The 14,368-nt window shown below is 49.5% G+C and overlaps 1 protein-coding gene across 1 annotated transcript; it reads left to right on the forward strand.

Moving 5' to 3' along the window:
* The first annotated feature begins 289 nt into the window (after nucleotides 1–289).
* Nucleotides 290–12,161, forward strand: LOC149362419 (E3 ubiquitin-protein ligase MARCHF2-like). The gene is made up of 5 exons (XM_089568300.1): nucleotides 290–361; nucleotides 1,251–1,568; nucleotides 7,989–8,209; nucleotides 9,703–9,870; nucleotides 12,014–12,161. The coding sequence occupies exons 1-5, from the start codon at nucleotides 290–292 to the stop codon at nucleotides 12,159–12,161; spliced, it is 927 nt and encodes a 308-aa protein (XP_089424426.1).
* Nucleotides 12,162–14,368: the final 2,207 nt, after the last annotated feature.

Here is a 14,368-nt window from a genome sequence, read left to right on the forward strand (position 1 = left end):
AAAAACTCGGATGCCTCATAATAGTAAACGGCTCTCATTTGGCACTGCTACTTTCGCACTACCTACATAAGACGTAAAACACGAAAAATGCATGATTTTGCCTTTGGTGGCACTCGGTGTAGCAGAACGGTGGCGCCCTCTTACCAGAGCACGAGGTCCTATAAGCCCACTAAGCTGAGAATTGGTCTGCTCTCAGGCTCTGCTGATCTTTTTGCGGTCGTGTAATTTTTCTTTGGTTTTTTTTTTCTCCCCTATGAAGCGTGCAATGTTCATCTATTGCCTTCCGCGTATGAACAGCATCAACCAACTAAACACGCGCTGCACCTTTGACGAGGAAGAAGAAGAAAAGTTGACGCTTGCGGTGAGTAAGGCCTCCTAGCGATCCCTAAAACTTTCACTAGCTTCATTGCAAATTCAGTCTGTAAATGCATCTTTGCACCCACGCTTCCGTGAGCGCTTTCCGTGCGCTTGATAACATCGGCTTACGGGAGTGCACTAAATGGCTGTTTTGATTACCTCCTGTCAAAGCCGTCCGTTGTGCTTGAGGTAGAAGAGCGACGAGCTATAGTCATACAGGTTGCATGCTGCTGAAGATTTCTGTGCTACTTTCTGGGACGGCGATAAGAGGTTGGTTCTCTTGTAAGTATGGAGTTATGCGTGAATAAGAGGCAGGCCAATGTGATTTTCTCATTCTTTGCTCAAGCGGATGGTGCATGATCCACATTTGCTACCGATTTTTTTTTATTTAAGCGCGGTTATATGCATTTATTTCCTATTTCAAATGTGTCCATTTCTCATTCATTCTGAACTTTGTGTCCTATCAGGCAAGCACTTTCTTTGCCTGCCATCGATTCTTCTTTTCACATTGTGCGTTAGTGATTCCTGGCAACTGCCTTTCTTCAGCCTCTGAGTGTCGTCTTTTAATTACGGTCGACGCTGGACAGCTTGCGTATTTGCACTTATGCAACATTGTAAGTAATCAACACAGTTCCTATTCTCGCTACGCTAACTTTGACACAAGCGTACGCGTCAACCGTCGCACGAGGAACTGCAGACAACTACAGATAATTGAAGAAGAAAGCTACAAATGCAGCGCTCTCCACGTTTATTTTTATTTTCTAGTCTATTTCACTTCGCCTTTATGTAGATCAAGAGTCGTATAAGTTCTACGGTAAATTTCAAGTGCTCTTAAGAGATACGGGTAACAAGTCCTGTTCAACAGACCCTACAACTTGGGTTTTTCTGCTCAGCTGCTTCATCGGAACTCAAGACACGCGCTCAGGTGTCGAAGAGCCACCGAGACGCCGCCGCACATCATGAGCCTCCGGGGCAACGACGTCCCAGCCCCGGAGAGCAGCGGCTCTATGGAGGTCACGGCACCCACCTGCCGCATCTGCTACCGTGGGCCCGGAGGTAGCCAGGACGAGAGTCCGCTGGTGGTTCCCTGCTCGTGCCGGGGCTCGATCGGTTTCACGCACAAGAAGTGCCTGGAGCAGTGGCTTCGTCAGCGGGACACGGACCAGTGCGACGTCTGCCTGCACCACTTCACCCTGCGTCGCCGGCCTGCGGTGAGCTGACCATTACATTAAATGCGCGGAGGCTGAAGGGTGCGAAAGTTATTAGAGTCGTTCTCAAGTCTGTGAGAAACTAACAAGGTCACTAGATTGAGTGCTACAGAGAGGAATAGAATATATTTGTACCACAAATACACCTATATGTGGCTAAATATATACATCAAAAAAGTTAGGCAGCAGCTCAACTCTGTCGAACCGAGGTTCACGTAGAGAAAGCTACATAAGCATGATTAAATATGGTTTATCTTTGGTACATCTTTTATTATTTCTTACTTCCCCCCACTTCAAGCCGCTTATTCGTCTTTATTGATCACCTTCATGGAGACAAAGACTCATCGATGGTCAGGCCCATCCCAAAGACTAAGATCTTGACGCCGTTACCACAGCCTGACGAAGGTAACGTGAATGGTTGCACACGTACAAGGATTCTTAAGAGCAAACACGATAGTTTGCATAAGCATACACGGCACACAAACTGCCAAACGGGTTACCGGTAAACTGTTGGTGAAACTGTCTTGTAGCGCTGGCACTTTCACTCAAACGAATCGCTTGAATCTTCTTTCTGTCCGCAACGATGTCAATCGACGACTCAGGAGTAGGTGGTAGAAGTAGTTGAGACCGACGTGTTGCCGGCGGCTTGAATTTGTCGCATCTCCGCTTCTGTATGCCGTTCCTTGGCAAGTCGCCCTTCTCATTCTTCTGAGGTTTCCGCCGCTAGTTTAGCCTTGTCAGAGTCATTTTTTTTTTGCTTTTTGCTGAATAGCCCACTAACGGCGAGCGATGTCTGCCGGATGGTCAGAAGCGGCTTGCCGCAATGTTCGAAGGTGTAGTTCGCTATACATGCGCTCCTCAGCGCGCTCTCCTTCCTTCATAGCGTCTAAGTCAAGCGCACAGCTCCGCTTACATATACCCCATACCTGACGTCACACTGTGAACTTAATCACGTGACACAAAGTGATTACCACGTGGCTTTCTTAGTGCATCTGCTGACAACTTGCTTGCTAGGTGAAAATTGAATGTCAAAGTTCAAGATAAAGTTCAAGCTCAAATGTCACGATCAAAGGTCAAGGTCAAAGGCCAAAGTGAAAGATGAATGTCAAAGTTCAAGGTCAAAGGTCCACTAAGTGGACCGCACATGATTAGGTATATGTGCGCAGAAACACTAATCATGAATTATCTCAAGGTCATTTCAAGGTCATTCGGAGGATCACGGAAAAATGCGTCCCAGTTATAATAGTGCAGCGTTCACAACAAAAGCACCTAATGTTGATGCTGTAAAAAGAGGGCGCATATATTTTGACTTTAAGTGCACCAGCCATATTTTACTTGCTACCAAACCACACGACAGATCAAGCGTGATAACAAAATTTGTTGACTGATATCGCCACTACTTAAGTAAATTTTCACAGGTTGTTATAGAATTATAACAAAGGGATCGGTACGGGTCACAAAACCACCCTGTGGGTGACATGCCGCAGCTACACCACGAACAAAACCAAAAAAAAAATGCACACGGGCACCAACACAACATTACGCAAAATGCACACTTAAATACACACAGTGGCATGCCTGCCGTGCGCCGTAACACAGCGTCCAAGTTGGTGCGTTGCACCCAGTTCACCAGCATGCACACCCGCGTCCTGCTCGACACACACACACCGACACTCGCAACTAGAGCGTTCAGTAGCACTCGCACGACGTCCGTAAGTGGCCACGTGAACCTCCTTAGTCGCACCGAGCGTCCCCGTGTGCGTTCGAGCCACTAAGGGTTAATCATACCCGATGAACGCCCTACTATGCTCAATAGGCCGGTGCCACAGCGGGGCAAGAATTCAAAATTGCTGCCCTCCAGGATCAAACACTTTATGATCCTCGATAGGTCCAAATCCTTGACCATGCGACGCCCCTAAGGGTACGCTCTCATCAGCGCGCCAGTACGGACCGCGTGCTGCGTAAGGAGCACAGCCCCTGTCCAGTGTAATCATATCAGGGCGGCCGCTTCTGCCACACGGGATTTGGCGTACTGCAGCACGGAACGTACTGCTCCACGCGCTGACTTTCAACGTGAAGGCCACGCACCTGCCTCCAGCTACTCTGCCTCGCTTGGAGTCATTTGCCCCGTTCCTGCACGGGCATGCAATGAAATTTCCGCTCCCTGCATTATAGGCGCTTGCCGATTTCGTGGCATCATATAACTCCGAGGCTACCTGCGCTCTTTCGCATCCACTTAATCCTAATTTGCCTTGTGGCAAGTCGCCACAAATTTCCCTGTCCTCAAATGAAAGGACTTTGCCATCAATAGTGCTACGTGGCACTTCATGCCACATGCCTGGCACAGTGTGCCGTTGCGGCAACGTTTGACCTCCTATCCCTAGCTCGCCAGTCTGACGTCTGTCGTCGCTGGTCGTTTCCCGCTGAACCGACTGCTCTTTTTCGCAGCTTGCATGAGACCGAGTTTTTATTCCCGAGCTCGCGTCCGCGTCCCTGGTGTCATATGTGGTAGAGCTAACCTGTGCAGCTGGATCGTCGGAGTGCGCGTTCACCGCCTCGAATACCGCGACGCTGCGTTCCGTCACGATACTTTCTTCACGAGAGATTACAGTTTCGTGGAAAGCTGGCTCCCTCTTTTCTTCTGCCTGGCTGTTTTCTTGAACTGTGCTTGACAGGTCTTTGCCTTCGCGTTCCAGTACAGGCGGCCTCTCCACTCGGGACTCGGGCAAGTTCTCCCTGGCTAGTTGACTAGCTCTCCTAGACTCTTTGAGCTTGGCCAGCTCGAGTTCTAGCTGCTGGCGCCTTGCTTCCAACGCCTGCAAATCCGGAGGTTTTTCCTCGCATAGCGGCGCCTTTCCTCCATTCACTTTTGCAAGCTCTGCCTGATAATAAGCTAAGCGCGCCTTTGCCAATTCTACTCGGTACTTCACATCAAGTGAGGGCCGGCTTGGATAGCTTTCCATACCGCCTTCCGTACCCCTCAGCTGTCCTACCGGCTCGAACACAGGGACGTGAACAATGCGACGAAGGAAACTCACAGTTTCGATGCGTCGATCCGCATTGCCAGCTCCTTGGCGTCGCAGTCCACCGCCACTTTCACCGGACGCTGCGATGAACTGCCGTACGCCGCTGGTCCTGTGCCCGCTGTCGTCACTTGCTGCGACCCGCCGGTGACCGTCGAGTTGTCGACGCGTTTTTTATCCTTGACCGGACGCAGTCTCGCGTCGCTGGACTACTGCCGTGGTCCTTGCGTCCTTGCCGCCGTCTCTCCGCAGGTCCTTTCTCGAACGCTGCTGTTGCCTGATCGTCGCCTTTCTCACTGTCTTCAATCTTCTTCCTGCGCCGTCTTCCGATGGCCGCAGGATCGGAAGACGGAACGCGGCTGGGGGCGCTCAAGGCGGAGCGTCTCCTTTCTTGGAACGCGGCCGCTCGCGAACGCGCCGGGAAGTACGGGTGTCCACCCGCCCCGCGGAACCGATTCGCGCACGTTCTGGCACGAATGTGTATTTGTGTTTGTTTTTATCTTTATTTTGTGGTGGAGAGAACGTTCTACTCCGCACATGCTGGCACGACCGTGCGTTTGTTTTTCTGGAAAGGGTGTTACCCTACGGTAGTTGGAGGGCTGACCATGCTCTCGATTAGCCAATGATATGAAGAATGTAGAATGATTGGGTGCTACGGAATGTGGGCCGGGCCTTTAGGGCTTTAAAACTGGGCCCCGGAGCCGGAAGCGGGGTTCTGCGCTAAGGTGAGATGCAACGCATCTTCGGCAACGCCGAGTAGGGGCCTCCCCTAGTATTAGCCAGATCCACCTTTTGGTTGTTTGTCTCTTTGCCGTTGTATTTAACTTGTATATTCTGTAAATATTTGTATATAAATCTCCAGTTATTGCTTTTTTTTATCCCTGCGTCTCGACTCATCGAGAGACCGTCTCTGACGGGGCACCCCTGGTGCGAAGAACGAAGCTTCAGTCTTCCAGTTGGAACAAACCGTCTCTGACGGGGCACCCCTGGTGCAAGGAAGACGAAAGAACCTGTGGATCTTTACGAAGATTTATATACAAATATTTACAGAAAATACAAGTTAGATACAACGGCAACAAGACAAACAACCAAAAGGTGGATCTGGCTAATACTAGGGGAGGCCCCTACTCGGCGTTGCCGAAGATGCGTAGCATCTCACCTTAGCGCAGAACCCCGCTTCCAGCTCCGGGGCCCGGTTTTAAAGACCTCAATGCCCGGCCCACATTTGGTGGCTTCCAATCATGTTACGATGTTCACATGATTGGTTTATCGAGAGCCTGGCCAGCCCTCCAGCTTCCCTAGGGCAAAACGCCCTTTCCAAAAACACAAACGCACGGTCGTGCCAGTACGTCCAGAGAACATTCCCTCCACCACAAAATAAAAATAAAACAAACACAAATACACATCCGTGCCAGCACGTGTGCGAATCGGTACCGCGGGTGGGGGGACACACGTATACTTGCCGGCGCGTTCGCGAGCGGCCGCGTTCCAAGAAAGGAGACGCTCCGCTTTGAGTGCCCCCAGCCGCGTTCCAATGACCCCCGCGAACGCTACCGATCCCTTACAACTTATTATGAGCTGGACATATGCTGCTATAATTCGTTATACAATCATACACACTTTGGTGCCCTGTCAACACAAGCAAAGATAGGAGTTAAATTAGTCGGTAAGCTTACATACGCAGTCTTTGTGCTTTAGTAAGCATTTGGCGCGAAATAGGATTAAATAAAACGTATTAGTCCAGCATCAGACGTAGCTGTATGGCGACAGTGACGTCTAGGTAATAATTTAAGCTTGAAAAAAATGTCCTTTTGTATGCGGCAACATATTCTTAGCTCCCTCTGCAGAGCCCTTCGTGAGTCTTCGGGTCGCGTGTACCTTGCTGAGGATACCCTGACAGGGAGTAGGCAATGCTTACGCGCTCTAGCTCGTTTTTGTGCGCAGCCGCGTGAGTCGAGAGACGCAGGGCTTATATTTGCCGATGTGATAACTGCAGGCTGTTCGGTCATATTCGTTCCGCGTGCCATTCCTGTTTTGGTCTGTGCGCGATTCACGCCGTGGCGTCGTCTAAGCGTCCCGGTATTGCGGACGCTGCTGAGTTAGAGATTAGGCGACGACCTTCGAGCATCCGTACCGACAGGACACGTAAACGGGTTGCATTTCCTGCGGGCATGCGACTGACACTGAGGCTGTGTGGAAACGGTATGCAGGCACACTCAAAATGAATGAGCCTGCAGTGCCTCGCATTCATGGCGCGTAATTAAAAGTAGTTTATATCTCAAGTATTGTCTTCCAGCTCAGCCCAAGATTTTGTTAATTTACTTTGTTCAGCTCTGTTTTCGCTTACTGAATACTTTGAGAGAGCCTCCGCGATGGCTCAGTGGTTATGGTGCTCGGCTGCTATCCCGAAAGACGCGGGTTCGATACCGGCCGCGTCGGTCACATTACGATGGAGGCTAAATTCTAGACGCCCTTTTGCTGTGAGATGTCAGTGCACGTTAGAAGAACTCCAGGTGGTCGAAATTTCCGGAATTCTCCACTGCGGCGTCCCTCATAGCGTAAGTCGCTCTGAGACGTTAAACTTCCATGAGCCATACACAAGCTTTAAAAGATTAAATTTTTCTGTCTGCTTAGCACAAACAGACGTAGCAACGTTTAGGCTTATTCACTATCAGGCCTAACTGGAGGAATTGTTTATGAAGCAGCACCACACTGCCACCATGAGCGCTATGCCCCTTTGCTTTCAACACGCGACTGCGCCGGTTGCCCGACCCTCGCGCCATGGGGAATAAAGACTTGAGTTGGAACCTAGCAGTCGGCCTGCTTGCCGCGCACGTCGTCGTTCCCTGTAGTCTGCGGGTAATAAGTCTCTTCTCGTACATTTTAATTTGAATAGGCTGACCGCACCATAATTACTCTATGTGTGTACTATCACGGGCAAAAGTAAGAGACCCCACTCAAAGTTCCGACTCGTGCCACTCTGCGTCGGAGCGCTGCCTGACAAAGCACTTCTGGTGTCGATAAGGGCCAACCGCGCGGGTCTCGGCACCAGAAGTTCTTTGTCAGGTAGCGCCGCGACGCAGAATGGCACGAGTCGGAACTTTGAGGGGAGATTTCTTACTTTTACCTGCTATAGTACACCCGGTGTCAAACGTTTATGGGGCTCGCAGATTCCAAATACCGCGAAGGCCACTGGATGCACCTTGAAATGAAAACAAGCAGCCTGTGCTTCAGGGCGGGAGCTCTGTGGAGCCCCTGCCATTTTCAAGCTATCTGCCCGGGTGCACGGGAATAGGGCTTTTCGATGGACACGCGTGCCCCGTGAACATTTCACGCTGGATGTACATGATTCAACATCGAAGCGGGAAACTGTCCTTACGATTTGGCTTCTAACTGGCAGCCCCTGTGGCGCTTCTTCCGGAATCCCGAGCACCGGACGGACATAATTCGCATGGCAGTGAACGTGGTGTCGTGCGCGGGCGACGTCATGGTGCTGGTCTTCGCCTGGACCTACGCCAGCGGCTTCCTGGCCAGCGTGGGCTGGCTCACCTACCTGTTCATTGTGGCCGTCCTGCTCTTCCAGACTGCCTTCTGGATCACCGTCGGGGTTATACGAGCAATGTACGCAGGCGCCCAAGCAACAATTGCGGATCATAAGCAGCCCTATCTTTCCGAAACGATCCTGCCAGAACAGAAGCGACCAGGGAAAGCCATTAGGACATAATGGTTGGTCATCTACCAACCATCTGATACGCCTTTTCGTGATGTGATAGTCTTTTTGACGGTGTGCAGAATACAAGATTCCCATTGCGTTGACATACTTCTTGTATACATTTTGATTCAGACGAGCCTATTTTACTAGCCTTTGTGATGATTCGTATTAGTGTTCCGAAGTAAGCTAATGTTCTCCCTTTCTCATGCGACAGCATTCGAGGGGCTCTTCAACAGAAATCCTTAAAATTAATTAACTAAGGACCTGTAACGCCTAAGCTGAAAGTGAAAAATTTCTGCGCGCTCCCAAAACGGAATGGCTGCAAATATTAGACATCGAATTGCAGTGCTGTTATGCTGGAGCTAAGTTGCTATGCCGTCGCGAATGGGTGCGGTGTCGCTCCGAATGATTACTATTACTACTATAACTGCCTTGGGTTTAGATGGTGATTAAGCGAGCGGAGGTCCTCTTTGGTTGTCTCTCTCGGATCACTATGTTCCAACCGCCGTGCAAATTAAAACAACGTACGACCTTTGGGACCGCCTTCACGGAAAACCCTTGGAGATCGTGACGACCCAAAGTATTGAGCTGTCGCTTTCTTTGTAGCGTGCACACCACGAAATTTCGAGGCTGACGCGTACCCTCGCCTCCCCTGCCGTAATCAACGGTACAGCTCACAGCAGGCCCCATTTTCTACGGCGCTACCTGTGGCGGCCATCGCAGCACTGAGCCGGCTGCCAACTGATAAATTGCCCCATATGTTCGGATTTAACACTACACTTTCTAAATTGCCGTCAATAAGGGGTTCCTTGTAATTCAGTAGTGCCGCTAAGGCTTAACATTTCAGATGTGCACAGAATGAAGACTACAAATGCGTCAGCAAGAGTTCCAACATTTCTTGCACTCCCGCAGGGCTCAGAAGTATCACTGATAACTTTGCCAAAACAAATTGTTCCTGCACTCAGCTTTCACATCAGTGCATTTACTGCCAGGATCACATGATGACAGACTGAATTTGCTCGACATAAAGGCGCCGACAAGTCTCATATGGCTCATGCCTACCTGAACAATATTTGTTCTGGCCAGCGCAGGTGAAATCAAGCGTTTTCGTTAGCGCCTTTCAACGCCGACAGTGACAAGTTTACTGTGCATAACGCCCTTCACAAGTCAGGCAAGTAACCGGCATTGTAGGCTGTATACATGAACGTCGTCTAGTGAGGCTGTTGCTGTATAATTTGTAACAATGTGCCTGCTTCGGACTGATTTCTATTAGGGTTACAAACCGTTACCTACTACTTTTCCTCACGTTATGTGATAACGCTGCTTTGTTCTGGAATAAGCGTGGCCGAATTTTCGCGAGCATTGTATACGAGCTTCTCTGTGTGGCGTCCAATGTTGCCAGGACGTGCAGCGAGCCGGTGCGCAAGTGGCGCAAGAGGACCGCCTCCATCGAGCTCCTGCTGGAGGACGGCGATGGGTCTCGGTCCTCTCAGAAGCCGGATAAGCCGCCGCCACTCGCACCGCTCGCCATCCCCGTTGTCCACTCGCCGATCCTCCTGGTGGCCTCAGCGTGAGTCCAGTGACCGATGCTCGGTCTGAAGATTCTCCCGGCGCATGTTGCTCGCAGTGCTTCCAGCGGGTGCTGCACGAAGTTTCAGTGCGTCGAGCTTATAAGATAAAGATAAAAGACAAAGCAAGTCAGAAAAGTAAAAAAAAAATCCCCTCTTGTGTGTCAGTAAGTGAGTCAGTAGCACCAGCAACTCAAACTTGTTGGCCTATGATACACTATAACAAAAAAGGTCGTGACAACGCCGCACATGTCGTGCACGGTGGTGTGTTAATCTGCCAGTCAATTAGTGCAGTAAACAGAATATTATTTTTTGTTTACCTTCGTTCAATGAGTTTCCTTTCGTCATTAGCTTCTCTTTAGGTGACAAGAAGAAAAAGCATGTCAAGGAAACGTGTCAGGCCTGGGAGACATGATTTCTTTATTATTATTCGCCACGCGTTTATAGAGAATTTTGAGATGAAATGGCGCGGAACTGTCTCACTTCTCGGTGGACACCTCAACCTCGCCACGAGGGAAGAGAGGAAGGTGAGAGTGAAAAAAGAAAGGAAGAAAGAGGTGCCGTAGTGGAGGGCTTCGAAATAATTTCGACCACCTGTGGATCTTTAATGTGCACTGACAGCGCACAGCACAAGGGCGCCTTTTGCGTTCCGAAACTCGGCTGGCACAGTCGGGTTCGAACCCGGGTACTTCGACTCAGTAGCCGAGCGCCCTAGCCACTCAGCCACCGCGGTGGGTCAACGTGTTTACAAGCAGCATAGAGAACTAGATTCAGAACATTTGGGGATAAAAGTTATTGGGAGGTAACTTGATACTGTCCGATATGCTGATGGCATTGTCTTGCTAAGTAACTGACGGAACGAATTGCAGAGCATTATAGGGAACCTAGACAGGACCAGCACAACAGTTGGTCTAAAAATATTATGAAGAAGACTAAAGTGATCATAAGCGAAATACACAGACTATCGTGTACTGTGAGATGTGAGCGCACGGTGAAGAAGCCCCGGTGGCCTAAATTATTCCGAAGCTAAGCCCTCGATTACGGCGTTTCTCATAGCCAATGTGTTGCTTTTGTACGTTGAACCGCACAATTTACAATTAGTAACAACCTCAGAAGGGTTCAAAAGCTTACTGTAAGGAGCAAATCATTCAAAGTGGTTAAAGTAATGCAGGTAACTCGGGCAGGTACAGACCGCTGATCCGGTCCGCGAGAGTGAAATAAGTAAGAGATTAAGAATGAGGTGGAGAGCACTTGGAAGGCGCTCTCAGACCATGAATGGCAGTTTACCAATATCTCTCAAGATAAAAGTGTATAACAGCTCTATCTTGCTGGTACTTGCCTATGCCAGGGAAACGTGGAGGCCAAGAAGAAGGGTTCTACTTAAACTGCGGACAACGCAGTCAGCTATGGAAAAGACAATGATAGGCGTAACGTTAACAGACAGCAAAACAGCAGAGTGGGTCAGGTAATAAATGCAAGCGAATGAAATCGTAGCCAAAATCAAGAAAACGAAATGTGCATGGGCAAGACATGTCCATTTCTTAACTTGATAGCCCCCGTAACTGAACTCTGAAGACAGCGGATGCATTCAAAGATAGGGTAAGCGTAGCAGGGGGCGGCAGCGAGTCGTGTGGAAGGAGGAGATTAGAAAGTTTTCAGGGATAAGATGTCCGGAGCTGGAACACCAGCAGGTTAATTCGAGAGGTATGGGAGAGGCATTTCTTCTACAAAGGACGTAGTTTGGCTGTTTGTAATGATGATGATGTTGCAAGGAAAGTTTAAGAAGGTGTCATTTACTTGTCACGGAGGAACAGTAAGTGGCGGTCATGAATCAAGGCAGCGCTTTACTACAGACTGTTATACACGAGTGTTAGCATCGAGCCTCTAAATGTGACATTGAAAGAGATGAGAATGGGCGGCCGCCGTCCACTTTCCTTCCAGTGCGGTTCATTATCTGTGTAGAGCCAAGAGTAGGAAGCCGACCTGTGCATTTATGTTTCCAAAAGGTTTTAGCCTTGCAGAGACCAGCTGAGATCTGGAGAATTCCGCGAATGGGGTACTGTTTCGCTCTTTTTTGCGGATCGCGGCGAATACTTCGTTTTTGAGGCTAAGTAATTGAAACCTATTGGTGGACATTCTTTCCAGAAAACCCGGGAAGGGGACGGCGACTCCGGATCGCGATTCGACCAAGCAGATCTCCCTGTCTTCCGCGAGGGGAAGCATCTCGGCGGACAACGCTGTCAGAGGGGCGTCTAAAGAAGAGCACAAGCGAGCTCTGCGGAACACGCTGTGAAGCCCCATCGCGGTGGCCCTTGGCTGCAGACTGCCTTACCTTGGGTGCAGAGGGCACCACCGTTGCAGCGTGCGTGCCTAACGTCAAATAATATGCGCACTGGCAGTGCGGCTACTGCTCCTGTTTATTCTTATCTGAATCTTGTGAAAAAGAAAAACAAAAATAAAGACCTTAATGTCCGAGGCGCACGGAGTCATTTCTACAGTGCAGACACTTTGTCTGCCTACAAGGTATTTACTAAGGTAATCGCTAATAGAGTCGGGACAACCTTGGACTTTAGTCAACCAAATGACCAGGCAGGCTTTCGTAAAGGATACTCGACAATAGACCACATTCACACTATCAATCAGGTGATAGAAAAATGCGCAGAATATAACCAACCCCTATATATAGCCTTCATTGATTACGAGAAAGAATTCGACTCAGTGGAAACCTCAGCTGTCATGCAGGCACTGCGGAATCAAGGTGTGGAAGAGTGTTATGTGAAATAATTGGAAGATATTTATAACGATTGCACAGCTATACTATAGTCCTCCATAAAGTCAGCAATAAAATTCCAATACGGAAAGGTGTCGGGCAGGGAGACATGATCTCGCCAATGCTCTTCACCGCCTGCTTACAGGAGGTATTGCGGATACTGGAATGGGAACAGTTGGGGATAAGAGTTAATGGAGAATACCTGAGTAATTTGCGATTCGCTGATGACATTGCCTTGCTAAGCCACTCAGGACAAGAACTGCAAAGCATGATCAATCAGTTAGACAGGCAGAGCAGAACGGTGGGGCTAAGAATTAACAAGCAGAAAACCAAAGTAATGTTCAACAGCCTAGCAAGGAAACAGCAGTTCGCAATTGGTAGCGAGGTGCTGGAAGTAGTAAGAGAATATATCTACTTAGGGCAGGTAGTGACCGCAGATCCGGATCATGAGAGGGAAATAACTAGAAGAACAAGAATGGGGTGGAGCGCATATGGCATGTTCTCTCAGATCATGAATGGCAGCTTACCAATATCCCTGAAGAGAAAAGTATACAACAGCTGTATCCTACCGGTATACTCACCTATGGGGCAAAAACGTGGAGGCTAACAAAGAGGGTTCAGCTTAAGAACAACGCAGCGAGCTATGGAAAGAAAAATGATAGGAGTAACGTTAAGAGATCGGAAGAGGACGGAGTGGGTGAGGGAACAAACGCGGGTTAATGACATCTTAGTTCAAATCAAGAGGAAGAAATGGGCTTGGGCAGGGCACGTAATGCGAAGGCAAGATAACCGCTGGTCCTTAAAGGTAACGGAGTGGATTCCAAGAGAAAGCAAACGTAGCAGGGGACGGCAGAAAGTTAGGTGGGCGGATGAGATTAGGAAGTTTGCGGGGATACAGTGGCGGCAACTGACAAAGGACACGGTTAATTGGAGAGACATGGAAGAGGCCTTTACCCTGCAGTGGGTGCAGTCAGGCTGATGATGATAATGATGATGAACTGCCGTTTTTATACTTGCTTGCATGGTCCGCTTTGACTCGGCTCACACAGTAGGACCCATCTACGCAATCCGGCAGTGCAGGTATTAGGGACCGAAACGTCTTCGCTATGCCAGGCGCTATAAAGCGGCGCGGCGAAAGAAATATTTGGAAAGAGAATATGGCCATTACGGGCGAAGCCCAAGGCCTGATACCGAGTGGGACGACAGCAGCGACTGACCAATAAATAGACTTTGCATAACCAGCGGGAACTGTTCGTGTTCAGCATCCACGTTCCTCTGCTTATGCTATACTTCACTCAACACCTCATCCTTAAACGTGCTCTAATGGTGTGGTTTGGTTTGGTTTATGGGGGTTCAACGTCCCAAAGTGACTCAGGCTATGAGGGACGCCGTAGTGAAGGGCTCCGGAAATTTCGACCACCTGGGCTTCTTTAACGTACGCTGATATCGCACAGTACACGGCCGCTAGAATTTCGCCTCCATTGAAATTCGACCACCGCGGCCGGGATCGAACCCGCGTCTTTCGGGTCAGCAGCCGAGCGCCGTAACCACTGATCCACCGCAGCGGCACAAATGCGCTCTGAAAAATTATACAGCGTGTGGCTGCATAATTAAACAGTTCGTAAGCAGGAACGTGTCGCAACATTGGGTGTGCTCGGCCTTTTTCCCATTTCCCCCATTGGCACGTGTAGCAGCACTGTCGCCGTCATCATCGGCTGCGGTGGAAGGAA

This window comes from Amblyomma mixtum, chromosome 2 (genome assembly GCF_055824585.1).
Source record: "Amblyomma mixtum isolate Tamu chromosome 2, ASM5582458v1, whole genome shotgun sequence".
NCBI classification, from domain to species: domain Eukaryota; kingdom Metazoa; phylum Arthropoda; class Arachnida; order Ixodida; family Ixodidae; genus Amblyomma; species Amblyomma mixtum.

What these genes read in the sequence shown, in the direction of transcription:
- LOC149362419 (XM_089568300.1), top strand. Translation starts at nt 290, where the DNA reads ATGAACAGCATCAACCAACTAAACACGCGCTGCACCTTTGACGAGGAA. An exon ending in AAGAAAAGTTGACGCTTGCG is followed by an intron (nt 362 to 1,250) that starts GTGAGTAAGGCC and finishes TTTTCTGCTCAG; the next exon opens with CTGCTTCATCGGAACTCAAG. An exon ending in CCCTGCGTCGCCGGCCTGCG is followed by an intron (nt 1,569 to 7,988) that starts GTGAGCTGACCA and finishes TCTAACTGGCAG; the next exon opens with CCCCTGTGGCGCTTCTTCCG.